This window comes from Lonchura striata, chromosome 3 (genome assembly GCF_046129695.1).
Source record: "Lonchura striata isolate bLonStr1 chromosome 3, bLonStr1.mat, whole genome shotgun sequence".
NCBI lineage: Eukaryota > Metazoa > Chordata > Aves > Passeriformes > Estrildidae > Lonchura > Lonchura striata.
The window spans coordinates 8,123,461-8,149,946 of record NC_134605.1 but is presented as its reverse complement, the minus strand read 5'-3'; the positions used below and the strand labels follow the sequence as shown (position 1 = coordinate 8,149,946).

Here is a 26,486-nt window from a genome sequence, read left to right as displayed (position 1 = left end):
AAATGTTTTCTAACCTCCTCCCTCCTACCTAACAAGGGGCACCTGAAGCTCATGGAGAACAGCTGGAAGAGGTTGGGCCCAAACACGAAGAAAGGGGGAGGGAGGGAATCAGAGCAGCTTTGCTAAGGGACCCCCCTCCTTCCCAAAGCACAAAGGCTCCCAACCAGGAAATGGCACCTTCTCTGTCCAGCCACTCTCTCTCTTGGCTCCAGGAGCAGTTACAGTCAAAGAAGTTTTGCTTCCTGGGCAACAATCACTGCCAAGGTTATTTTAAACAAAAGGACCAATAATAATCATAGAAAAGAAAAAAAGAAAATTAAAATTCAACTCCAGTAGAAAAATAATTTAATAAAGGGATAAGTTTCAAGAAAATATCTGTATAGTAACAACATTTTAAGTAAAATGTCCACAAAAATATACATGTCTAATGTGATTATACATTAAGTTTTCCAACAGGTCCTGTTTTACACTTGGTTCAGTCCATGTAGGTTTTCATCTAGGAAAAGCCTTCACTGCTACCAGCCTTCCTGGGACAGATCAGTTTGCACAACAGAATCATACGAGAAATGTTTTCTAACTCATTGTAAGCTCATACAAATAAACTTTAGAGGTGGTAACAGTCCAGAACAGATCAGGTCATACCATATAGTTTAAAAAAAAGTGAATACAAACAAGCAAAGTGAAAGTCAGCTGCCCAAGGGACACTGTCAGGTAGAAACATCAGCCCTACAATACACACCACACAACACTGACACAGCTGGAAAAGGAGGGGCATGAAGGGAAGAAGGGCAAGAGGGAGGGAAAAATACCAGGAGGATGATTCCCAGGAATTGTGGGACTACTAACAAGGGGGCTATAGAAAGGCTAGGGAAAAGCACACGTGACCAACATATATCTAAAAACTGGACAATTTTGTAACATAGAAGATAAGTTAACTACAGGAGTATGAAAAGGAATCAGTGGAGATTGTTTATTTCTTATTTTTCCAAATGGCTACTGAGCTGTAGAAATAACAGGTCTGTTCCAAAAAGCCCTCAACAAATAGTGCTAATTCAGTCGAACCAGAGAGAAAAACTGGTTACAGAGAGATGCAAGAGTACAGCAGAAAGTAAAGAAATCGTGTTCCACCAGCAGAGGACAGGAACGCAACGCTGAAGGGGAGATGCCAAACAAGAGAGATCAATGTTGTCACTGGGAGAGGTACAATGCCACAAAAAAAAAATCAAACCAAAGGGAACAAAACAAAAACCCCATCCCACAGAAAGAAAATGGAAAATGGCTAAAGAAATAAAAGAACACACACTTTCCAAAAGATTTTTTGTTTTATAATCAAATTTCTTTTACATAGACAACTGAAACACACCAATATTTTGTGCGAAAAATATTTTTAAATAAACTTTGCTTGTTCTAGTTTTTTGTACATTCTGATATACATATGTAACAAGGTTTATGGCACTGTAACCAGGATCAAAATCATATAAAGGAACGAAATAATTGCTTTCATTTATCCTTTCTGAACCAAGCTGGCTGCTGTTGCACTATTAGACTTTAAAAATTATTACCTTATTATTAGTGGGCAGCCAACTCTTAATTGGTTTGAACACTCAAAACAAACCCCAAATTATTATTGCACAAGAAGCCAGTGAAGGCATATGGCATAGAATGATCGAAGTCCCTTACTGTTAAAACCTAACACCCCAAAATAGAAAAATAGAACTGGAACATGAAACACACCAAATAAACTTTGTTTTCTTCTTTAGTTTGAGTCAGGAGTGTGAAAAGTGCCTCGCAGACTTTTAAGCTGCTTTGATTTCCTTTGCATCGGTGAGCATTTTGCTAGGTTATCTTTAGCAAAGCCTTTGCAGAATGAAGGCCCTTCTGTTTCAGGGAGATTTTTTTCTGCTTTGTTTTGGCTATTTGTGTTTCGTCTTCAACTTAGGTTTCTTCAGTCTATGAACCTGCACAGACTACTTAGTCATAAACTCTACAAGTAGCCGGAGAGGAGGGAAAAATAAAAATTGAAAGAAAAAAAGCCCAACATTTCTTCTTCTTCTTGTTTTTATTTTAAATAGTACTCCTTTTGCACTGAAGCCTCTCTGCTCTGCTGGTGTCTGAGAAGGAAATCACAACAGCATCCCAAACCCAGCAAAGTTCTTGGATCTTTTAAAAACCTTTCCTTACAAAAAAAGGTTTTTATTCACAAAAAGTTTGCCACAAAACTCCCGTTTGAAAGCTAAAAAGAAAACCCCACAACCCACCCATCACTGCCCCAAATCAGGTGAAGAACAGGTTTGCCCCCTCGCAGCTTGGCCGTCACACGACAGTCTCGACACCGACCAGCTTTGGTGTGAGGATTCGCGGGGTGACTCCATTGTTCAGGTCTTCTTCAAACTCCAGTAACTGCCCCATAAAGTTAAGGTTGGGGGAAATAATTGGTCGTTTGCCTTTGACAAATTTATAGGCATCCGTCATGGTCATGCGTGTGTGCTTCATTAGGTACGCGATAACGATGGTGGCAGATCTGGAGACACCGGCCTGGCAGTGGATGAGGAGACCTTTCCCACACTGATGAGCTTCCTCTGCGAATGAGACAGACAGAAGAAAGTAAGATTCTTGCCAGCTGGTAAATTAGAACAAGCTCAGTGCAATTAAGAGTAACTTAATGTGAGAAGTCCCTTGATTTGATTACAAGCACAGCGGTGTCTCTTCCCCTTCCCCTCCAGCACATCTTCCCCCGAGGTTTCAGAGCTACTGAATGTGAAACCCCCGGTCCAGTCTGACACTGAAAGTCCTCACATCCACTCTCTACTCCTTATTAGTAGAACCGTGCATTGAGAGATGCTGCTTCACTGCCAGGGAGCATTTTGTGAGGAGGACAAGGTCCACGATGAAGAATCTCAGGCTCCATTTCCACCTCAGCTGCAGCCCCGCTGCATTATGTCAGCATCTCAACCTCCCTGTTTTTCAGAGCAGGGAATCACTTCTAGAGACCAGGTACTTTCAGACTGAATTCATAACAATACATTTGTTTCAAAGCCCTCTTAAGCTTTACAAAGATACTCCTGAAATGAGCTTTGGCAGGGGTCTCTGCTGTAGTGCCTCTGCAAAAAGAGGAGCTGGATACACACACACCCCCACCCCAAGATTCATCCCTCAGAGGGAGGCACCCTAGGCAGCATCTGGTGGGGGACAGAGTCCTTCTAACCACATGCTAGCAGGACATGAGAGAAGAGAGTCACTACCATACCATCCTCATCTGTCACAGCTTGCTTTTAAAACAGGAGATGGAACTTTCAGGAAGTAACACTTCAAACTACTTCTTTTGTTTCAATCCGCAGGAGGAACACGAATTTAGTTTGCAGGTTTTGGCATGAATCCAACCCCACCAAGACTACAGTTCAACCACCCCACATGTTTAACCTGTACTGTGAAAGCATAAATGAAGCCAACTTCCCTCTAGACATTTTTGCCAGTTAGTATTTCAGAAAGCTGAAACTCTCTAACGCATTTTGACACACATTCCCAGAGAGTTTCTGATGATTTCACTTCCTATGGCTTTAGTCTTAGCTAAACCTAGGGTTGGTTGTGGTTTTTTGAAGACATATTTAAAGAAACATAGGCCAACAATCTGCCGTTTAAACATTTCCAAAGCTCTTCTCACATGCAATTTAAAGTTTACCCTGAGGAAGGGAAAGCTTTGACCAGTTACTTCCTCAGCTGGCTAATTTGAGACAGAAGAAAAATTCTCAATGGAGAAAATATTTGTTTATTAAAACAAAGACAGACCCTCAAGCTGTAATTATTAAAAAGGAAGTAAAATGAGTTTTGAAACGCTTTCTAAACCTTTCCAGAGCAAAGCTGCTTTCTCTGCTCTTGGTAAGGTCACAAGTCAAACACTATCTTTCAGTGGTTTTGAGAACTCTAATCCTGCCATTCACAAGAGTGAGGGGAGCAGAAATGAGCAGAAATCTCGCTCTTCTACCTCAGAATGTCCTCAATGGAGCTTCACAGTCTCTTTACCTAAGCTTAGCCTATTTCATCTCCCCATCTTGTTGAACTCAAAGTTTAAGGTTTTACTGGATTTCTGGATACAACTATTTTCCCAGAGGATCAAAGCAAGTTTTCCTTTTCCCTGCCCTTCACCCAAACAAGTGTTCACCTTCCCAGGCACACAGTAACCAGCAGCTTGGGGAGCTGACAGCACTATCGGAACCACTGGGACTGGGTTAGGAACACGAGGGAAAATTTGAGTTAGAGATCCTTTGGTCCTTCACACTGTAGAAGACAAGCCCAAAGGCCCAGAGGGGTAAAACTCACCTGAACTGCAGCATAAGCAGAGATTTCTCTATTCACTTCACTACAGCAGCATGGCTGCAGAGAGCACAGGCACCAGATCCACACCACGACCCTCTGCCAAGGCGAGGCTGAGGAGCCGTCTGCTTCCGAGCTGCCAGCCCTGCCTGGCACGCAGCAGGGGCAGATGGGCTCACAGCAACCTGCTGAGCCTGGCACCCAGTCCCAAAGCTGGGGCCAAATCCTTGCTGAGCCTGAGTGCACCTGAGTGCAGAACCAGCACAAGGGAGGGCAGGGAGGAACACGGCTCTGCACCCACTCCAGTACGGGGTCAATCAAGGCCCTACGCTGCGGTGCACACACAAGCACACTTCTTCCTTTGTCTAGTACTCCTCCATCAAGCCTGAAGTATTGGTAAAGAAATTAGCTCAGTCTCAGCACAAGAAAATAGAATTTTATATCAGTGGTTCCTCTGGCATATTTCAGAAAACCTCTCAGGACACATACTTGTCCTAGGGAAGCACCTATACTATGCTACAAAAGCAGTGTCCACAAAGACATCTAGAAGGGCAAGGAAAGGTCCTCAAAAGCTTTCAGTACCACATGCTGAAGTCTTCTCTGACCAGCCCTGTTTGAAGTGCCCATCTGGCTTTAGCCTGGCTGAGCATGGCCCCAGACCTGGCTGAGGGCTGTGTTGATTGTAATGAGGTAAAGAACAACACTGCTGGGTCACTACTTCAGCAATCTCCACAAGCTCCATGTCCATGGTGAACTCTCTCACACAGCCTACAGGGTTTAGAGGCTTATTAATGCAAGTTTTCATCACTGTCCACTCCACCACACATACACTCTGAAGCTACAAATCTAATGGTGGAACAAGCCAAGTGTGAAAAGTTTGTCAGTTTTAGCAAAGACTGAGACACCATTAAGAATAGTCTCTATGAAAAGCTGGCTGGAAGCCATTGTTTGGAAACTAGGAATGCAAAGGAATCAAAAAGGGAGGATGACGAAAGTCTCAATTTTGTGGGGTTTCCTGAATTTAGAAGCCTGGAGGTAGGTGTTACTATCACTGGATAAAAATGGTAACCTCGGGCTACTTAACCGGATGTGCCAGAGATGAGAAAGGACAGAAATATGAGGTGCTCAGCGTTTCTGACAGCCCAAACTAAAGGAAATATGGCCTTAACCAGCCTTCAGAGTTGTTGGCAAAGCATAAAGTTCAGTCTAAATTGTTATAACGGGTAAAAATAATAACAATAAAAAACCAAAACAAACAAGAATATTTCCAGGCAAGGGTAATTACCAATGAACTCAAAAGCCTCTTCAAAATACTGCCTGAGATTCTGCTTGTTGCTGTCAGTGGCCGGGAGCCGCTTGTAGTTGAACATGCCTTTTTCGTAATGGTACAGGGGCAGGTGGGTGGTCACGTTGATGACGTAGCCGATGTTCATCCTCTGCATTTTCTCCAAGTCCTGAGCATCGTGCTCATTTCCGAGGAAGAGGAAGGGCAGGATGGGGGTGAGCTCAGCGTTCTCAATGTCTGGCGTGGTGGGGATGGACTGAGGTAGCACGGGGGGCACAGCGGAGGCGCCGCCCCCTCCTCCCCCCTCGGGGCACTCTTGCAGCTGGAGGGAGTTGTCGCAGAGGTTTTCGTGGTTCTGCTTGAAACCACTGAGTCCTCCTGGGAAGAGAGACCAAGCAGATACTATGGTTAGACACCCCAAGATTTCTTCAGAGCACACAGTGGGGCCACAAGGGCTGGAGCTGGCTCTACTGTCCCCACCACCACTGTAACAGCGTCGCTGGGCTGTCAACAGCAAGGGTGGCATGAATCAGCAGCAGGCATTGTCCTCCCTCTGCCAAGGAACAGGCTCACAGACAAACACGCCTCTGTGCAACACCAGCCTGCTGGGGCTGCCTCACCTACCGCCCCATGTGACAAGGAAGGTGTTTTGTCAAGAAAGAAAACATCACCAAAACTAGGGGCCAAGGAACTATCAGCACACTAGGCCAGAGCAGCAAGCCAGCTGGGACAGTCTTAGCTTTACCTGCCTTTAGCAGCCCTGCAGGGCATCCCCCCACCCAAGAGCTCTGAGGAGGATGGGAGCAGCTCACCCGGCATCGCTCCAGGGAACAGCACGTACCCGTCTGAGCGCCCAAACAAAAGAAAACCACTCCTTGTAACCCAACAGCAACCCAGGTGCTTGCCTAACATGTGGCAAACAGCTCTCCTTTTGCTGCCCGGCCACCTGAAAATATCTAGCAAGAGTTATTTTTAGGACATTAAAATGGATTGGGAAATGGATCTGAGGGGGGAGGGGAAGAAGTCACTTTTTCAGTGAAGGAATCTCATGCCTTCGCTGCTCTATTGCTGGCTTTTTCAATAACCATTTCCCTCCCTTTTTATTTTTTTTGAGGAGGGCGGCTTCGCAGAGCTGGAGCAAGCAAAGCAGCCCTTCTTTCTACACCTCACTCCGCGCTGACATCAGCGGCAGGCTCCCCACCTGCCCGGTTTCCATGGCGATCCCACAAAGCACACAATGACATCAGCTGGCATGACATCAGCTCTTTGAGTGCAAACAATGCAAGCAGCACTGCTCTGTGCGAGGCGTTCCTGGGAGCCGCTGATGTAATGCTAACAGGTGGCTCCTCCGAAAGAAAAAGGCGGAAAGGGGAGAAACGCAGGGATGCGTCCCCCCCACCTCACACACGCTGCTGTTGTACCGGGATACTTGGAGCCATCCTCAGCATCAACATGAGCCAAGTGCTCAGGCTTAACTGCACTTTGTTAACTGCAAGCCAAAAAAAACCCAGGAGTGGGGAGAGCGACCCTGAAGTTACTAGAAAGAGCCACACTAGCCAAAATAAATGTGGAATGCCACCCTCCCAATGATGCTATTTAAAAAGAAAAGAAAATAAAAGAGAGGCTATTTGTCTCTTCCTTGCTCTTTCACAGTGATCCAGTGAAGGTTTCAAAGTGACACAAAATGTGCTGCCACTCGGGCTCTGGATCAGACACAGCAAAGAGTTTTTCAATACCTACTGTTGAGGGCTGCAATTCAAATGTCCAATGCAAGTGTCTGTGACACATCAGTGCCCTGTGCTGTATTCCAAGGGCACGAGGCACCCAGACTAGGTTACAAAACCATCTGAGCCCCTGTAATGAAAGTGCCCTTTTCCACATCCAAACTCATGTCCTTCACACACCGCTAGTAACGTAATTTCCCTGAAATCCTTGAAGTGCCTACAAAATGCAGAATATTTCCCCTGCCTCAAAAATGTGCTTGTCTTCAGCTATTTCTGCTGTTTACAGGACACCGAGCAAACAGATTTGCCTTAAAGATCTCTAGTCTCAAAGTTGTTACAACAGGAGATCAGGATAGAAGGAAGAGAGAGCAAGGACAAAAATCTGAGCTCAAATACACCACTTCAACAGGGCCTGAAAAGTCTTCTCAGTCCACTCAAGAAAACAAAGAAGATGATAGTCCCCAAGCTGAAGATGTCCAAAGTCTCATCTAAACCAACAACACCAGCCTACAGTCTAGGCTAAAGGCTAAACCCTAACCCACATTTCCATCTTTCTGAATGGGCAAGCAGTAATCCATTCAGCTTGAATATTGATGTTTAAACAATAGCCACAGCATGCTGAGATTCTCAAGAAAACCCCTGAAAAAGTTGTTTTAGTGGCCCCAGAGCCAATGCCCATTTTCCACCTCTTCTGCTGACTTCTGGGAATAAGCAGCCCCAGGTGGAGGTAGGACCCCAGTGGTTCATCACTCAGGTGGGGACACACTGATGGTGTGGCAGACATCATCTTGCTTCACCACCTGCCTTGTAAGATGCAGCAGAATATCTGAACAAAGGATGGGAAAATAAAAATACAATACGTGGAAGATGCTGCATTGAGGGGACTAGCCAGGCATATAATACTTCAGTCACAATTTTTTTACAGATATTTGCCTGTGTCCCCATTTCTTATGTCGGTTCACATCCCCCACTCTCCTTGTTCACCTCCTCATGTGAGAGTTAAAAAGTCAGTTCAAGCAATATTTAAAGCAACTCTCAGAGTAAATGTTCCTGAAAGAACATATTACTGGCTCAGACATGTCAGCAAGGGAGGACTGGACAAGAACACTGGTACCCAGGAAAAGATGCAGCAAGATGCAGTCATGGCAGGAAGCTGAACCCTAACCCAACAGCAGGAGCTTAGCTTGGATCTGTGCTGCCATATGAGTCATGCAGGTCCCAAAAAAGGACCCAGACACCTCCTGAGTGCTGTTCCATTCTCAACACACACGATCCTTGCACAAACTGATTTATGAGGCACTAGAGTAATTTAAGTGGAGCTCAAGCATACATAATGCTCAGGCTTTTCTTAAGTTTGAGACTACTTCCCAAAACAAGTCCAAGCAAAGTAATAGTGATCAATCAGAAAGAGAGGGATGAATTTTCCACATGAAGCTAAATACACATACAAAGTACTCAAATGCATCTGTATTTCCTTGGCAAGCAGCTGATATTTCAGTTAATTTCTACCCTTCATTTAGGAAGGGTAGAAAAGGTGGGAGAGAAGAGGCTGTACACCCACACCAGGGGCCAACAAAAAGCTTTTGCAAGCCTGGTCTAAGAGCTGATTCATTAGACTCAGTTAGATGCAAGACATCACTGCTACTGACTACAACTCCAGACCACAAGGAAGCTCAAGGCAAGGATGCAGAAACGCCACCTGGGGTTGTAACAAAAGCTGTTTTGTGGTCAGCCCTGCCCAGGCCTTTCCAAACCTGGGGAATGAAGGAAACATTACAGAGGGCAGTAACAGCACCTGTAGCCAAGAAGCACAACTTAGCAGAAGCCTCTCACTAGTACGGAAGATGTATTTTAAAAGCAGCTTTTCAGATGCTGTTTGCAATATGGGAAAAGCCTTCATCATATAGAGACAACCTAAGTAGAGAGGCAATATAATATATCCACCAAGAAAGCCCATGGGAATGCATGGCAGTGCTGTTGGAACCACAGCCATGGAGCCTAGATTGCCACCTTCAGTGGCAAACCAAAATGCCAGCAGGCAGATGAGCCACTGATGGATGTCCACTTCAACAGACTGTCCTGCCTGCAGCCCATCTCTCCTGGCTCTAAACACTCCACAGAACTTGTAATGACCAAAGCATGGGGAAGTATGCCCAGCCAGTATGATGCAGCCTGTGCATGGGCACAGACAACATCCCAAGTGCTTTTCCTCTGTCCCAGAATGGCTGCTGGGCGGGTGTTCAGAGGGCTGAATCTACCCAAACCTAGACAGAGATGGACATAAAAGGACACTCAGCACTCTGGGGAACCTGAGGTATTTCTTCCATGAGGAAATCAATCAATGAAGCAGAACCCATGCTGGCAGATGGCCTTGAGTGGTATTTAGCAGAATACAACAGAGCACCAAAGGCTCTTTGCTCACCACTGATGCAAGACCCAGGCTGCAGAACCATTCTTGCAGTTGTAACTGCATGACATTTTCCAACGTCCTGCCCTGCCAGAACAGTTAGTAAGTGACAACAGACTTTGGACTGTCTAAGATCTCAAAACATCTTGGGAAGTTTTAAGTCAGTACCATACATGCTCCAGCTATTCCCACTCATTTGTTCAAATTCTCTGCAGCCATCTGCCCATAAACATCTCACTTAATGCTCCTCAAACTCCCCCACCAGGCAGCACCCAAGCAGCAGCTGCACACAGATTTCCCAGTCCAAAGCCACCCAGGAGCTCACACCAGCACTGCAAGACCAGGTGAGCAGCTGAACAGCAGCCAAAGCAGCTCTGAACAAATAAAAAAAAGACAAGAAGCAAGGTGCTGGCATAAAAGTCATGCTTAACACAGTATCTGTCATTTGCCATCAAAAGAGGGCAAATACGATGCAAAACAGGCACAAAAGGTACAGCAAGAATGATGTTGCCAGCTTTTTATGAAAAACTATGGCCTTGCAATAGCATAATCTTCAAAGAAATCCAGAAAAACAAACCTTACCTGCACAAATCTATAAAAGTGGATTGGCTGTTTGGAGATTTGTTTGTTTTGTTTGAGGGGATTTTTTTTTGTTTGTTTGTACCATTGCAGCTTTTTAGGTTAGGGTTTTTTGTTGTTTGTTGTTCAAGAATATTGAGATTTTAAGTACAAGGAGTACAGTAACACCTGTCCTCACCCTCTGTCTCTCTTTTGGCATCTCCTTCAGCCACCACTGCTGCTCTCTGGCTGTGTGACTATATGCAAACTAGGATTTGGGTTCACAGTATGCTTTGGCACATTTGCAATATGTTTCCTATCTGGAAACAGGATCTTACCCCATAGTTAAGGGAGTGAATGACCTTGTTCCCTCTCAGAGAACTTAGAGAGAGGCAGCTACAGTGAAATACCCTCACCAGAAGGCAACACCTTTGCATTACCTCATTGGTGTGGATATACTTTGTTCTGAGCGTGGCAGGTACTGGGTGTTCCCGCTCCCACTGCAAACAGGAACATTTATACATGACAGACTGCAGATGTGGGAGCCACATTTAGACTAAGCACATGGTCTGGGGAGACAACCAGACCTTTTATACAGATTTCAAAGCTGTCCAGGCCGATTTCTGGATCTGCTCATCCTCGATTACAATACCACAAAGCCATCTCAGAAAAAAAAAAAAAGTAAAAAGAAAAAAAAAAAAGAAAAGCAATGCACACACAAGCACAAGAAGAACAGAAATCCTGGGACACTGGGAAGTGTCAGCAGAAGAGATGCTCGAGGTGTAAATTCCCCTCCTCTCGCGTTGCTGGGCTCCTGTGGGGTGCACAGCAGAGGATCTGGCGATACCACAGCTCTGGTCACCACAAGCTTCAGTCACTCAGGAATGAAGCCAAGCTTTAAAACACCCACTCAGCATGTGCCCTGTCAGTACCACCACAGCAAACCCGGTAGCAGTGTTTGAGTGAGTTTAGGGCTGAAATGTCACAGGGAGCATTTGGGGTGCAGGACAGAGACACTCAGACGATTGGTGTGTATCTGTTTAAGACGATGCTTTGAATTTGTGCAAGTACAGCCTGTTCCTTTAAACCTGTGACCTCATTTATTTACATTACTGCAGAAAAGCACTGCCAGAAGCAACAGCTGATGACAGTCTCATGTATTTTTCCACTAAGACAACAATTAAACTGCTCCTGTGTTATTAATGAACAGATGACTTTGTGTCAAGTTGATTCAAAGCACAGGATGCCTCAAGGTTAAGCAAACGTGACTCCAGCATGTAAAAATAGAAGTCAGGTATTGTCCAGATGCCTCACCCACCCAGTGCTCTCCTCCTTCCTCAGCCTCCTGGGCGGGAGCACCCAGGTCTCATGGCCACCCCCACCATGCTGCCACCAGTGTCTAGAGGTCCTGCTGCAGGGTGGCACCCTGGTGCTAAGCCACCATCACTGCAATGCCACCATGCAGGCTGCTCCTGTACCATGGGCCTTCTACCAAGAGACATGCTGCTGCACAGGCTGAAGCAGAATTCTGCCATTATAAGCCAAATCCCCTCCCAGGATATGGACAACAACCTAGACCATCTCTTCATACCACCAACACAACTATGGCTGCAGGTGTAGGTCTGCTGAGCACCAAGGACACTGTCAGGGTGGGCATGGAGGCACTGGGGTTGCACCCATTGGGCACAGGAGCTAAGATCACCTTGCAGTAGAAGATGCAGCCATCACACTTGCTCACAGATATTGCTGGAGTGATTTTATTTACAACAAAGATGGTTCCTGGTATGTCCTGGGAATTATGCTCTGTTCATCCTGAGGCACTGAAAGAAGGGATGCTCAGATCTCCTGAACAATACAAGACACACACTTTCCTTGCCCAAGCAGGGCTCTGCTTCCCAGACTTCTCCTAGAGCAATGGGGACAATCCAAGCAGATCAGTGTAGGAGTGTTCTTACTCTCCAAGCAGATGGCATCTTCTCACCACAGCTACAGCTGAGCAGTGCTCAAGGGCTGCCCTCACTGCTGCAGCAACCTTGACATGGCTGGAAATAGTGTATTTGCCCACACAGCAGGAAGGACAACTACCTTCTATCCACAGGGGTGGGGACTTCTGGACCACACTCAGCCAGATGACATTACTGAGGAGCTCACCTGTCAGTGGGATGGCCCAAGGAAATGCTGCCATGGGGCTTTCCCCATCACCCGCACAGCATTCAGCACCAGCTGTGCTGCGAAAGATTAAGCTTTGAGCAAACATAAAAAAGAAAAAGTAAACAGCACACACAAAGAACAGCTTCCACCTCGATACACTCAATCTAATCTAGTCTCCCCCTCAAACTGAGCTGCCAACAGCACTTCAAAAAAGAAAAAAAAAAAAAAAAAAAAAAAAAAAAAAAAAAAAAAAAAAAAGGCAAAACTTTGCATTCTGAAGAACTTGCAAGGTCAGTTTTTTTCCATGTGGGAACTATCCTGAGAGGTCAGTTTGTACACAAATTCTGGCCTAGAGGAGTCACAAGCACATCCTTGACACAATGGCTTTGAGGTCCCTTTAGAAGTCAAGAGTGTGACGCCAGATGAAGAGGAAAGGCTTCCCCTCAGCACTGAGGGACGTGCGCACACGTTTGCATGTCATTTCTAATTTTATCTCACTATGGTTCACACCCCTCGCCACAGCACATCCTCTCCCACTGGCTTTTGAGGTCCTTGGCTTCATCCATTTTTATTTTTTTCCTCTGACACGAGGCACAGCAAAGCTGGCTCTCCTAGGGTCACATTCTGGGGAGGCAGGCACAAAGTCATCCAAAGCCCCTTCCCCTGCCAGGCTGTGCCAGACTTGCCAGCTCTGCCCAGCTCCATTTTCGGCTCCTCCCATCCCACCACCACCCCCCCATTTTCAACCACACCATCACCCCCCAGGAGCCTCCCACACCTCAACACATGACTTGCTTTTTTCCACCATCAGCTTTCACCCCTTCATTTTTCCTCTTCTCATGACTTCTAGATCATCTAAATTCATTCCAATTAGAAAGAAACAATCTTTCTTCCTTGACCTGTCATTAGAAAACCTTTCTTGGATTTCAGTTTAATTCTTCTTTTTCTTCTTTATAATATTTTTGTCTTAAATTTAGGGTTTTTTTCGCAGACCCTGGACACCCATGCAAACCCACACATCCCATCCATATCATCCCTTTACTTGTCAGCTTTCCCAAGAGATGCTGCTAACCTCTGGGCTCATCAGCCTGTCCAGAAGCTACCCTGACTACTTTGGGACCACCTCTCTGTATTCAAGACAGTGGTTCCAGCTTGTAACTGGAAATCTGCCCTATGCTATGGGAGTGCTGACTCTGCTTATTTCAAAATGAAAACTCAAGTACTCACGGGAAAATAAGCCAGCATCCTTCAAAGCACTGTGTTATCCTTGGGGAGCGATCAGGAAGGTGAAAGAGAAGAAGGCCTGCTCTGAATTTTGGTACAAGGACTAAACTATACAAGAATGTGAATAGGAATAAGGCAAGAAACCCCACATCCCAAACATACTATGGAGACGACTCTGCAGCCACCAAAGAGGACTGGACTCTCCCTGGAGGGCAAACGTTTATAGCAGAAACTCAAAATTAGTCACATTACAACTTCTCATGGCAAAAGTATGTGTTCCCATGGGGATGCAGGCTAACATGAAGTCCAATTAAATAATCACTGGAAATGTCAGAGTAAACCCTGAAGGAATACATACTTCTACTGTGAAATGCTCCCACTGGAAATCATATTAACAAAAAGGTCATCAAGAAATGCTAAAGCTATGTACAAAGGAGGCAGGGGAAGTGAGGGGGGAGGGAACAGAAACTATTTTAATGCAATAACATACCACAAATGGTTTTATATTGACAAAGAGCTATGGGTCTGCTCTCCCAGACAGAGGTAGAGCTGAGCAGATTTACCCAGAACAGCAAGTTTCATTTGTTTTTTCAATCTATTACCAGTTTCCTCGCTGGCCAGCACCATATGCATCTCTCAAGCAAGTGGCTTGGAAAGAAGCAGCACAGGACAGGATTTGGGCAGCTGTGGCTCAGCACGCCTGAGGAGGGAGAAGGGTCCCAGCCCTGTGTCAGACATCCATAATCCCGGCTGCGGAGGAGCGAACCTTTCTGTTTAATCTGCGTGCTTTAGAGAACACTGACATTTTCATGCTTCAGCCATCCATTTCTTCTCTTTCCCCTTTTAAGGGCAACCTCTCCAGGACAGTTTCTTTCTAAAGAGAGAACAGGCTGCTTTGTTTCTCCTGAGGATAACACAAGCTCTTTTCCAGTCCAAGCCACTGCTCCTCTACATCAGAACACCAGTACCATGCACTTTAATAAAAAAGGAAAACAGGGTGCTGTTATACCACACCCCGATTTGGGAGTACCATCCATTCCCGATGAAATTAAACTCTTTTTAGACAAAAAGGGTTCTACCTTTTTAACTAGAAATAACAATATCTGGCTCTGATTTGACATATTCCACAAAGTATTCCAAAGCACATGAAGGAAAAACAGAGAAAGCAAAAGATGCTGTCTTGACATATCCCAGTGTGTCACAGTCCAAAATAAAAGCAGCAGACTACTGGAACTAGCATGGTGCATGCCAGCCCCCCACTCTGACACAAGCTTCAGGGCCAGCTCTGCTGGCACATATAACCCAGTCTAAATGGTCAAGGAACCAACGCTAGCCCCCAAAAACCCCTCAGGCAAAGAGAAAGTTGACCCACATTGCATCCATATTTTTCAGACTCAAGGCAAGAAGGAAGCAGGGAGAGGGGGAAGAGAAAAAGATATATTTACAGAATCCAGAGCTAAACAGCAATAAAACAAGGAATATCTCCAGCTCGTTGAAAATCAACCCTTGTGTCCAAATAAAATAACTCCTTGTCTCCACTAATATTTCCCAGGAAACATAAGAACTCTGTTATCTCTCAACAGAGATACTGCTCTGCCTTTCTGGACTAACAAACACCTATGAATTTAAGATTAATTTGATTTTAAACAATTGGAGTTATCCTGTACCTAAAATATGCCAGCAAATTTTAAACATCAGAAAAAGTCTCATTCTTAGCTCTCAGCTACTGGACAGGCAGACTCCCATTACCTTAACAGAGAACAAGAAGAATTAAGACCCAGCATCAACACAGTGCATGTCAACTGCTCCAACAATAGCTTTTGCTTTAAAACATTAGTGTTCAACTGCTTATATAAGGCTTAATATCATATTTTGGCATAATGAACTGGAGACAACCAATTTGATATTAAAGAAGCTTGCAAGTTATCTTCTATTTTCCAAGTCTCTTTAAGCCATTGTAAAAAAAAATAAAATAAAATATATGATAATTCATGTGCAGACAAGGAGTAACATTTGTTCTTCTTTTTATTACTTTTAATTAGAAGCAGCTCTTCTCTATTGCAGTGAATCAAGTGGGAATTTATCCAGGCTTGCTGTAGACTTTTTAAAGCTAGGGCATAGTAAAGAGTTGGAGCCAATATGTTCACATCTCTATTATTATTCTCACATGCACACAAAGCAGCATTTAACCCTGGCAGGAGCAGTGGCTCCCAAGCCCTCCCACCCAGTAGGAGCATTCCTGTGGCTCCAGCAGCAGGTAATGATAGATTTACAGCTCCCTCCCAGCTCCACCACCCCAGACCCTCCAGAGGGGACAGCCCAGTGCAGAAGCTTCCACTGATGGAGCTGGGGGTGGGTGTAGCTGAGACAGACAAAGAGTGGCACTGCCCCAGGCAGCAGCAAACAAAAGCTCATTCCTTCAAGTCAGAGGGACCAGGTAGCATCTGGACCTACAAGGTCCCAGATGCTCCCTGCAGACTGGCCAATTTGGGTCCCTCTGCACCCACTCTCGTGGGACAGGCTCACTGAAACTGAGTGCCAGGATGATCTCAGAAGCTTGTGACCCTTCCTGATCTCACTCTCTTTACTGGGAGCAGAGCATTCCTTTGAAAAGGAGGTCACTCCCTCACCCAAGCAGAGAAACACATGAAGATGAACCTCAACTGATATAAAAGAAAACACCCAGAAGCAAATCAGAGCCTAAAGCTTAGCAAAAATGCACTATTAAGGGAAGAGGGTGCTCCTAAATCCATATTCCACTTTCTGCAGCAGGCAGCTGTGTTGTCCCAGGGCACCACTGTGACCATGGATGGAACATGGGTCAAACACACTTAACACCAACAGCAACAAGAGGGATAAGCTCTGTGTAACAAACGGTACAAGGGCATTAAAAAAATAAAAAAATCAACCAATCAAAAAAAACCTGACAAAAAAAAAAAAGCCAAAACAAAAAAAACCCCAACTTAGATGAAAAGAACTTCTCTACACCTCATGGTAAGTCTGTCGTTTGGGCTTAGTCAGAGCTCCCCTGGCCACGAGACTGCCCTGCTATCCAGGCCCAGATTTATCCCTCTAGTCCAGTTCCTCCCTTTTTATACCACATGGTGGACTGTCTTGCTTCTCCATCTCTCCTCCTTTCCTTCCAGCCCCAAAATCCTGCTCCAGAACTAGGTCAGAGACCACCTCCTGGTAGGACATGGGCCCATGAGGAATCAACATCTTTCTAAGCAGCAGAGGACGCACCAAAAACAACCTTCAGAGTGCTCCTGGATGTGAGGCTGCCTTCACCATAGATATCAACTTAAGCAAAGAGTTTCCTGTACTAAAAAGTCACAAGGTGTTTAAACAGAACGAAACAACAAAATCCCCAAGTTTCACGACTGAAGTGCAGCACATTCATCACCTCACTGTGCAGGGACCATGTGCACCCCTGGACTTTCCAGCTGCAGAAGCACGTCCCCTGCACCCCTCGTGCCTCCTGCCCCAGCAGTCCCCATCCTGCCCTGCCACAGGCTGGCCTGACTGGCCCAGCCAGGACTGGTGGCCAAACCCAAGGGAGCTAGTGCACATTTCAGCTTTCCCACAGCCCAAAACATTCAATGGATCAAGAGCAGGTGAAAGGTCTGCCAGAGGAAGCTGAAGCAAATGCAATGTTCAAGACAGCACCTTGATCCAGGCTCCTCTCAGTGGGACTCTTTGCAGCCTTTACTTTCCCATGAGGCAGGAAAAGGTGACATCCATGATATATACACTGCTCTTCTTTAAGCCCCAGCTTACCAAACACCTTTGTGATAACAAATTAACTTTTACAATAGAGAGGTGTGTCTATAGGACACGTGAAAGCACGATGCAAGCCACCTGCTATTTGCAAGGTAAAGAAGGTTTATTTTCTGACTCTTCATTTTTATACTTTTCCAAAGGTGACAGTGGATTGGAGAGTGAATGGGCCACCTCTCCAAAGACATTGGACAAACCACTAGTACATTAAGTGTCTCCACCCCCATGAAGGAATGCAAAACAATATGTTGTTTATAGAAATTGTGTGGGAAAGTTTTTTAACAAAATGTAAACTCAGAAGGCTTTAGAAAATCTTAAGAATCAGGGCAACAGAGGTGTTTGAAAAACTTCTAAAGACTGATTCAGGTGAAAAGTTAGAATCAAAGCTTCAGAAAAACAGCTGCTCCCAGTAATTCAGGTCAGCCTTGTGATTTCTGTAGCCAGCACTCTCCCAGGCCCCCCAGAGACTTCCCAAAAAGGCCAAAGCACCACATATAATGTTATCTCACACAGAGAGGGACACTGCATTAGGTTATCTTCAGATTGCCATAATCTATTTCTTTAAACAGCATGACTTCTATAGCCCTGCATGCTGATACTGAATATTTGAGAGGTGCTTCCCTTCCAGCTGTCTGGTGAAATTGCAAAGCAGGGAAATGTTGAGATGTTTGCATGCTGCTTTTATTTATGACATTTCTTCAGATTTGAGTCGCTTGCATAAATAACAAGCCCTAACTATAATGGGGCTTTTCACAGAATAAAGAGTCATAGCCTAAAGACAAGGGATGAGCCCCCATTTCAAACACATCATAAAGCCAAGGCAATCTCATTAAAAACTTTTGTGCTCATAAGTGTGTAAACTTTGGCTGCTGCTTTGGAAGCAAGCCACACATATATAGGTCTAATTTTTTTTTTTTTTTAAATAGTTCATCTGTATTAATTAAGATGCAGACCATTCAAACTTCAAACACAGCTACCCTTCCATCCTGCACCTCTCCAAAAGGTTGTGTTCACCTCAAGAAAAAAAAAAAAAGCCAGAAACAGAGGAGCTCACCGTCCTAGAAAGATTTCAGTAGAGGAATTTCTCACCTCTGGCAGGGCAAGGGTAAGGGCAGCACATGAGGCATTCAGCTAATTATAACCCAACATCTACCTACCAGGAACATCACAGGGAATGTTACCCCAGTTTACACAGAACTGAAACCAGATTTGTCTTTACAAGCATCAGAGAGGTTTGCCTAATGTAACATTTTGCTTAACTCTTACTTCATAATTCTAAGGGTATAAGAAACTGAGGAGCCAAAAACGGGGAGGCGGGGAGAAGGACTCCTTTCTGTTCCTCCCTTTCCAAGGCAGTGACATTGCTCTCTTCCCAAGGACAGTTAAAATGTGATAGGCACCATGCAAGCCAGCACAGCAAACTCGCAGGTGCTGTAATCTGGGAGAAAATGCCACATTTACCATTAATGGTGAAGAGGCAAAGTGTAGAGATACCTCTCCTCTGCAGAAGTATGCCCTCAAAATATGACAAAGACCCTGGTCTCCAGCCATACCATCATCCCAGTTTATGTATATATGCAAAAGGTAACGACACATACAACCAATTTTCTAGTGTGATGGCCAAGAAGATTATTTATTCCAGTAGAAAGATAATTTAAGCACCAGCAATCAGAGCCTGAACACTGACGGTGAAATCTCAGCCCTGACAGAGCTAGCAGAAGCTTTTCCCCCAGTGACTGATAGGGCCAGCTCTCCTCTGCAGCACAGAGGGAAAATATTTTATTTTTAAATGTTAAGTAACTCATGTGAAACGTCCAGTGTTTTTAAAACTACACGTTTCCCTATTACAACCATGACCTAATACTTATTCAGTGGAGATCTCTGGTGGAAATAAGTGCCAGGCACATGTTTTGTTGGTCAGCTGGATTTGTTGACCATTACATCAAGTTTTACTTTCAAATACACTTGTGCAGTGTAATCCAATTAGTGTTTAAAGCAACACTGACACTGTTGAATTCTATAATTAATGAAAGTAATAATTAATGTATTTGTACAGGTTATGACCAGGTCAGGTATTTCAAAGGCAGCTGATCACAGTATTTATATGAATACAAGAGAACATAAAGCAAGTAATTATTCCTTTTGTAAGGATCTCAGTCCCTCTGTAGTTGTTTCAGCTTTGCTGATATGTGACTCTAGTGTGGTAAGAGATCTGAAACTATTCTTAGACCATAGCAGAAAGTATGAAGTGGTTTCTTGGCAGGTCTTGCACTCCCCACTATAATGAGAGCAAGTCACTTCGTTTATTTCCCCGTCAGATGAGCAGAGAGAAGACTGAAAGCCAGAGCATAAATAAGCTCCTCAGCCTGTGAACAAGAACAAAGAAGGAACCAGGTTTTGTGAAGGAACCAGATGGCTCCTCCCCACCTCCTTTCCAGAAGTCCAGCTATGAGTTTACAGCATATAGTGAGATATAAAAAAAAAAAAAAAAAAAAAAAAAGCCAAATCAATTTATTAATTTTTTCACCTCTGCTTTTGAATTCCATTGCTTCCTTGAAGTCAAACACAGAAGCCTTTACAAACTAAACACAAGACTTAAGCAGGTTCACACTGCTCCTGCTGCTGGGTTGGGAGGGAAGAGGAAGAACAGCAGGATGGAGATAATGCCACTGGACCCTGGTTAGGGAGACAAGGGCAACTCCCTTTGTGTTAAAAGCTGCAAAGATGTGCTGGCATAGATACTTCAATTTTTCCATTTCTTTTCCTTTGTAGATTGAATTTAGCTTGTGAAGAAAAAAGCTGAACTCCAAGCCTAAATGTTTCAGTCATGGAAAAAGACTACTTTTCATCTGAATGCAAATTAATTTCCCACTTTCCATTTTTAGGTCCCAGTAGCAAACTCAAGCACACAAGCCCCCAGGACTCCAGGTTACTTTTGTCATGAGCTGAGGTGCTCAGGGAAGGCAGAGATGCCTCACTGTTGGGTTTGAAGGAGGGAAAGGGGTACACAAGGAGAGCCAGGGCTGCTGACCCAGCCTGGGGTCACAGCACCACGCTCTTCCCCTCCCCAAATTCAGCTTTGACACTGGCCTCAAGCAGAAGGGACACTGGGCTGATATCACTGGCTTTGCCCCCTCTCCATTCCAATGCTAAGGAAAAAAAAATTATAAAAGAAAAAAGCACCCACAAAAAGCGAGGCCTTTTGAGTTCAGCAAACATGGAATACCATGGTCATAAGGTGTTGGGGGAAATATGACTTCTTCCTATTTTGTTTATAAAACAGACAGAGCAGCAGCTTCAGCCAGAACAGCTCAGGCTGCTACGGCCCGTGTAGCAGGACTGTGAAATACAGGATTCTTATGGGTTTATTTTTTGTAAAAACAGAGGATTTATGCCCGTCTCAGGTGTTGCCGTGCCTTGTGGCAAAAGAAATAAGCAAGTCTTTCTTAAGAGCTTAAATCAAAATTATGCATATGTTACATTTATGACCAAAAAAATGTTAAAGGAAGTAGCAAGGAGAGGCACGGATAGAAAGGGAGGAACTGAAGTCTTAAAATCTTCCATGCCACAGCATACACGAAACCCTCTCCTGTCACAGCGCTAGTTTATACATTGGTCTGCTACATTAAAAATAAACCAGACCACCTCTTTTTAACTCGTGCCTAATAAGGGCGCACCATACATACATTTATCTATAGATCATGGCCCGGCCTTGGAAAACAGCAGAGGGTTTTCTGTGCTGCTTAAAAAGCCTGGGGCACCTCTGTGCCGCTGTCAGGCAGAGCTGTAACCCCAGCCCCGGCGGTGGCGAGGGGACCGAGCCCGGGATGCGGCAGCGAGCCCCGGGAGCGGAGCGGGGCCGCGGTGCCCGGGCAGCACCAAACATGGAGAAGGCGGCACCGCACCGGGCACGGCGACTTGGACAGCCCGGCTAGCAACCAGTGTTTGCAAACACAGCACGGCCATCAGATGGGCCGGCAATAAATTAGGGCCGGGCGGGGGAGAGAGAGGAGTCGCTCAAAGGAACAGACCTGGGCAAAGAGGGCTCCCCCGGCACCCCCAGTTTCGTTTAGCGCCTGAACACGGGGATGGGGATGCGCCAGCGCCGGGGCGCCCACAGCGCGACGGAAAAAACGCTGTCAAATGAAACGAAATAATGAGTGCTTCCAGCGCCACTCCCCCAGCTCGGAAACTTAGCCACAGCCTTCCCAAATGCTGCTTTATCCCATGCTCAACTCCATCCGACCCCAGCTGGAGCCCCACTTCAAAGAACGGAGGGGAGTTAGGGTGATGGGGGAGCTCCGCACTACAGGCACCCCGAGGCGAGGTCTGCTCCACAGCCCAGCTCATCACTACATGCAAAAAGCAAAGGATTTGGGCTTTCTGTCTCCTGGCACACTTCCAGATCTCTTGACAGGCCAGCTTGGGGAGGAGATTTCTGCTAAGCAGGGCTTTGAGGTAACATTTCTCAGTGTCTGGAAACCAAAAACGGTCCAAGGACTGCCACGAGCATCTGGTTAAAACCAGAGCAGCACACAGAGCTGGAAGGTGGAAGAAGGGGCTGCCACAACCTGACCACGGGGCCCTAGGGCTCCACGCTGCCCAATTGCTGCTCTGCAGCTTCATCTCAGCCATGAGCTCACCCCAGGTACTGAAAAAGTACCAGCGTGAGGTTCAGAGAAGCTACAGTGTTTTCAGAGAAACACAAGAACACCTTCAGCACACCACTTCTCGAAAGGTAAGAAGGCTTGCAGACTACAACCATATATCCAGCTACAAAGGCTGTACAACAGAAGGATTACCACCAGAAAGGCAGGACCTCAGTGGCAGCCTCACATTGCCAAACGCCTCATCTCCTTCTTCCACAGATGAAGGACATCATCATGACCCCAGAGACTCAATAAAAGCATACTGGGATCCTGCAGCAAGTATGAATACAAGCCCAGCATGACCACACTCTTGCCAGGAGCAAGGGGACAGTTCAACAATTTCAAGCTTCCACAAGATACACAGAAAAGTATCTCACAGGATCCCTAGGTCCTACAAAGCCATGGAAGTCAGCTGAGGAAAAGGGATAAAGTACCAGCCCGCTCCATTCTCCTGCCACACTGTGCAGGTTGGAAGTAGCAAGCTGCACAGAAAAATTAAGCACATTAAATACATACAATATGAGCTAAGCAGCAAATCCTTCCATAGTTTCCCAGTGCCACAGCCAATCTTTGCCAACCATGCCTCCGAATGGCATAAGCACCCAGGGGAAAGGAAATTTAATCTAGAGAGCAGCATTGTTATAAATAGGATCTCGAGAATAAAGTGAAGAAAGGGAAGTGTCCTTGGATGATGCCTTAATTGGTGGGGCTCATCTCCACCAAAGCATTAAGGGATAAACCAAATTCCATATTAAAACAGGAGCCTTTACAGGAAAGCCATATACATACATCAGCACTCACACAGAAACACACCACTTTCAAATCACTTTTTAAACAAATAATCTCCCTCTGTCCATTATTCTGGCCCCGTATCACCAGAACAAGGCTTGATTGCTCCTCAAGTTTTGCTGACTGGCCCATGACACAATGCCTCAGACCAATTGACCTCCCTCATCTGTCCTGCCCCCTCCTTCTACTCTCCCACTGTCCACCTTCAGCACCTATGAGTCCAGTTTTACATGGACTAAAACAGGGCTGCTAAGCTAAAAGAGAAGTATCCCCTGCTGGACCTCTGCTCTTTGGGTTATAAATACTCAGAATAAGCACTGGGGGAAATTCTTTGTCTGCACAGCCAGACACCAGGAAGCACATTTCCTCCTCCTTCCACTTCTCACCCCTCCTGCTACTCAAGGACAACATCCAGAGAAAAGCAAGCATCTCTCTGCTACCAGCTCCATGATTTGTCCATGGAAGGCATTTGCTTTGCCACTGGTAACTTGAAGCACACAGGACTTCCTAGAGATAAATAGATGCTTTCAAGATGCCACTATCAGCAGAGAGCACACACTGCAAAGCAAACCAACACACTGTGTCTGGGCAATGAGAAGAATTACCTTTAAGGACTAGGGGCTCCTTGCCTTCTCGCTTGAGTGACTCCAGCACTATGTGGAGTGGCTGGGAAGGCATCACCCTGCTTGGCTCATTGGTATTCTCATCATAAACTACGATTTCTTTGGAAAAGATTCTCTTGAAGGAGTCCTTGCCTTCCCGGCAGGAGATCAAGTCCAAGACGGTGATCTTGCCCTGCTGGAGCCTTCTCCGGCTGATCTTGTCAGAACAGTTAATGTGGACAGCCCCTTGAATGTGGCTCTTATTATACTCCATGAAGGGCCTGCAGTCAATGATGACAGGCCCTTGGTTCTGTTGGTGGCTCTTGCTGCATTTGGTCATCTTCTTGGCCAGATCATTGGGGTAGATGATTTTGATGCTGGCGAGTTGCTTGGCGCTGCCCGAGACAGGGCTCCCCACTCCGCCCAGCGGGCTCAGGCTGCCGGCGTTCTCATTGCTGTTGACCATTTGGTTGGCAGGGCAGGCGGGGGAGGCTCCGGCGTGGGTGCTGCTGGTGCTCGCTTGAGTTTGGGCCTGAGTGTCCTTGTCGTACGTTGCCACAGTGCAGCAACTGGCACTGCTGCATCCACAACTCAGGGAGCGTGCAGAGCCGTTGGATGAGGGCATATACGTGAGATTAGCAGTCTTTAGGGACACGACAGCTGCGCCGAGCAGACTGGAGTGGCTCTCACCAGCAGAAGAGGCAGATTCAAGGAAGCTAGAGTCTAAACACAGGTTGAGATCCTGAGGTCTCACTGGCCTCGAAAGTGCCACTACTACCCTGTCGTCTAAAGGAGATGGAGGCATGAGGAGGCTGAGCACTAGCAAGTTAAGAAGAACTCAAGATCACCCTGAAAAAGGAAAAGAAGGGAAAGAAGAAAAAAGGTGATGAAAACAGATCATGAAATCACGTAAACCTACAGATCCAACAACTTATTTTGCCGACACCCATTATCCCTAACCTAACAACCCCTTCTGACAGTTACCAGCTCACAGTAGCTGCTAAAAGCCCTTTTCAGGGCTGCAGAGAATACTTCAGCTATCTGCATGTGCGCCCATGGCACACAGAACCCACATGAGCAGCCTGGACTGTACAGTGACACCCAGGGATGGCATTTAGCTACATGCAGACGGTACTGAGCTATTCTGAAACCCCAGGCTGCAAGGCTCACCACTGATAATGACAAGAGGCACGTTCCCTTATCCCGTTGCTCACTGAAAAGGAAGCAACTACTGGGCTGAGTCTACTACAGGGAGGAACGTGTAAGAGCTGAATAGCTGAATGTGTCAGGGGTGATATGCAACTTTTCCAGCAGGCTGGAATAAAATTAGCCTGTGAATAAATTTTCTGAGACAGTTACAAACTTGAACACGTAAGGCTAAACAAAAAAATACCCAGAAGAAAACAAAAAAATTAGTTTTGAGAGATCCTTTTAAGCGTGCACCTTGCACTTCCCTCCCCCTGTCAGAGGTGAATCCAGTCTCAGTTAAACCCCTAGTTCCAGGCTCGGGAAAGCTGCTGTTCTCCAGCAGTTCGTGAGGCAAGTTCCCTGCTTTCCAATACATTTCACAGCTTCTTCAAAGAGTGGTCCCCTCTGCCCCAGTCAAGGTCACTGCCTGCCCCACCTTTGACTTCCCATTTGCTAGGACGCAGCATGCAGGATTAGAATCCCCCCTCGGCAGTCAAGGAAGACCGCAAAGAGGAAAATATCCGAAGCCGGCCCTGACAGCCCTCCACCAGCAACTTCGGGAGCAGCCGCAGCTCCCTCTGAAAAACCCATCCCAGCACCAACTTCACCAACTCCACCAAGCCCCGCAGCGGGGCGAGCACTCGCAGCTCCCGTTTGCCGCCCCGGCTGGCTCTGCACCGGGCCGGTCAGGAGATGCCCATCCCGAACAGGGGGCGGCCGGGGGGCACCGCCACCGCCAGCAGCCACCGCTCTGCGGAACGAACCCGCGGAACGAACCCGCGGAACGAACCCGCGGCACCTCCGGAGCGCACAAAGCGCCGGGGCACGGCGGAGGCGCCGCGGCCGGCGGAGCGGGGCCAGCGGCGGCTCGCTCGGGAGGCTTTCCCAGCCCGTTCTTTTCCCAACCCGCCCCTCGCCCTATTTTAGGCTCAGAACTAGGATAAGGACGCCCCGAGCGCCTTCGCCTGACGCAGTTAAAATTTTAAAATAAACGAGGGAGGCAACCCAGTTCCCCCAGCGAGGGAAAACAACGAAAGAGCCCGCGAAAAGCGGGAAACTGAAGTTTTGCTCCCGAGCGCGGGGAGCCGGGGCTGCCGCCCATCGCGCGGCGGGCCGGGCCGGGCCGGCGCTCCCCGCCGCGGCAGCCCCTGCGCGGGCTCCCGCGGCCGCGGGCCCCCGCTCCGCGCCGTGCCCCCGCTCAGCGGCCCGGCTGTCCCGCACTCACCGGCGCGTCGCGGTCCGGCCCGGTGCGCGGAGGTGGCGGCGGCCGCCGCGGGAGGAGCCGCTGGAGCCGCTGCGAGTCGCGCCCGCTGCCCCGCGCGCCGCCCGCCCCGCGCTCCGCGCGCCGCCCGCACCATCCTCGTTACTTTCCCTTTTGCTACCGCGTAAATGTACGGCCCGGCGGGGGCGGGGCCCGCAACGACGGGCGGCCGCGCCGGCCAATCGCAGCGCGGGGGGCGGCCCGGAGGCGGGGCGGTGACGTAATCGGCAGCCAATGGGGAGGGCGCGGCGACGGCCCCGCGCCCCGGGGCAGCCGCTGCTCCCCGCGGACGGGCGGGGGCGGCCCCGCGGCAGCGCCCCCACAGCGCGGGCAGAGCCCCCTCAGGACGGGCAGAGCCCCCTCAGGGCGGGCAGCAACCCCCGGCAGCACGAGCAGAGCCCGGGAGCGCCCCGCGTCCGGCCGCGGCACCAGCCACGGGGCCCAGCAGAGCGTCGGCCCCGCTCCCGGAGCGCGGCGGCACCGGGCAGTGCTGCCCGTCCGCCCCAGCCCCGCCGCGGGAGGCTCGGCAGTGGACGAGCGGCGCCAACCCGAGAGGATGC

At 47.2% G+C, this 26,486-nt stretch overlaps 1 protein-coding gene across 1 annotated transcript; it reads right to left on the bottom strand.

Annotated features, from left to right (window-relative positions):
- Positions 1 to 328: 328 nt before the first annotated feature.
- Positions 329 to 25,983, bottom strand: DUSP10 (dual specificity phosphatase 10). The gene is made up of 4 exons (XM_021552493.2): positions 25,891 to 25,983; positions 23,481 to 24,326; positions 5,597 to 5,974; positions 329 to 2,579 (listed from the first exon to the last, which is right to left on the bottom strand). Exons 2-4 carry the CDS (start codon positions 24,280 to 24,282, stop codon positions 2,314 to 2,316), a joined length of 1,446 nt encoding a protein of 481 aa, XP_021408168.1. The 5' UTR covers positions 24,283 to 24,326; positions 25,891 to 25,983; the 3' UTR covers positions 329 to 2,313.
- Positions 25,984 to 26,486: the final 503 nt, after the last annotated feature.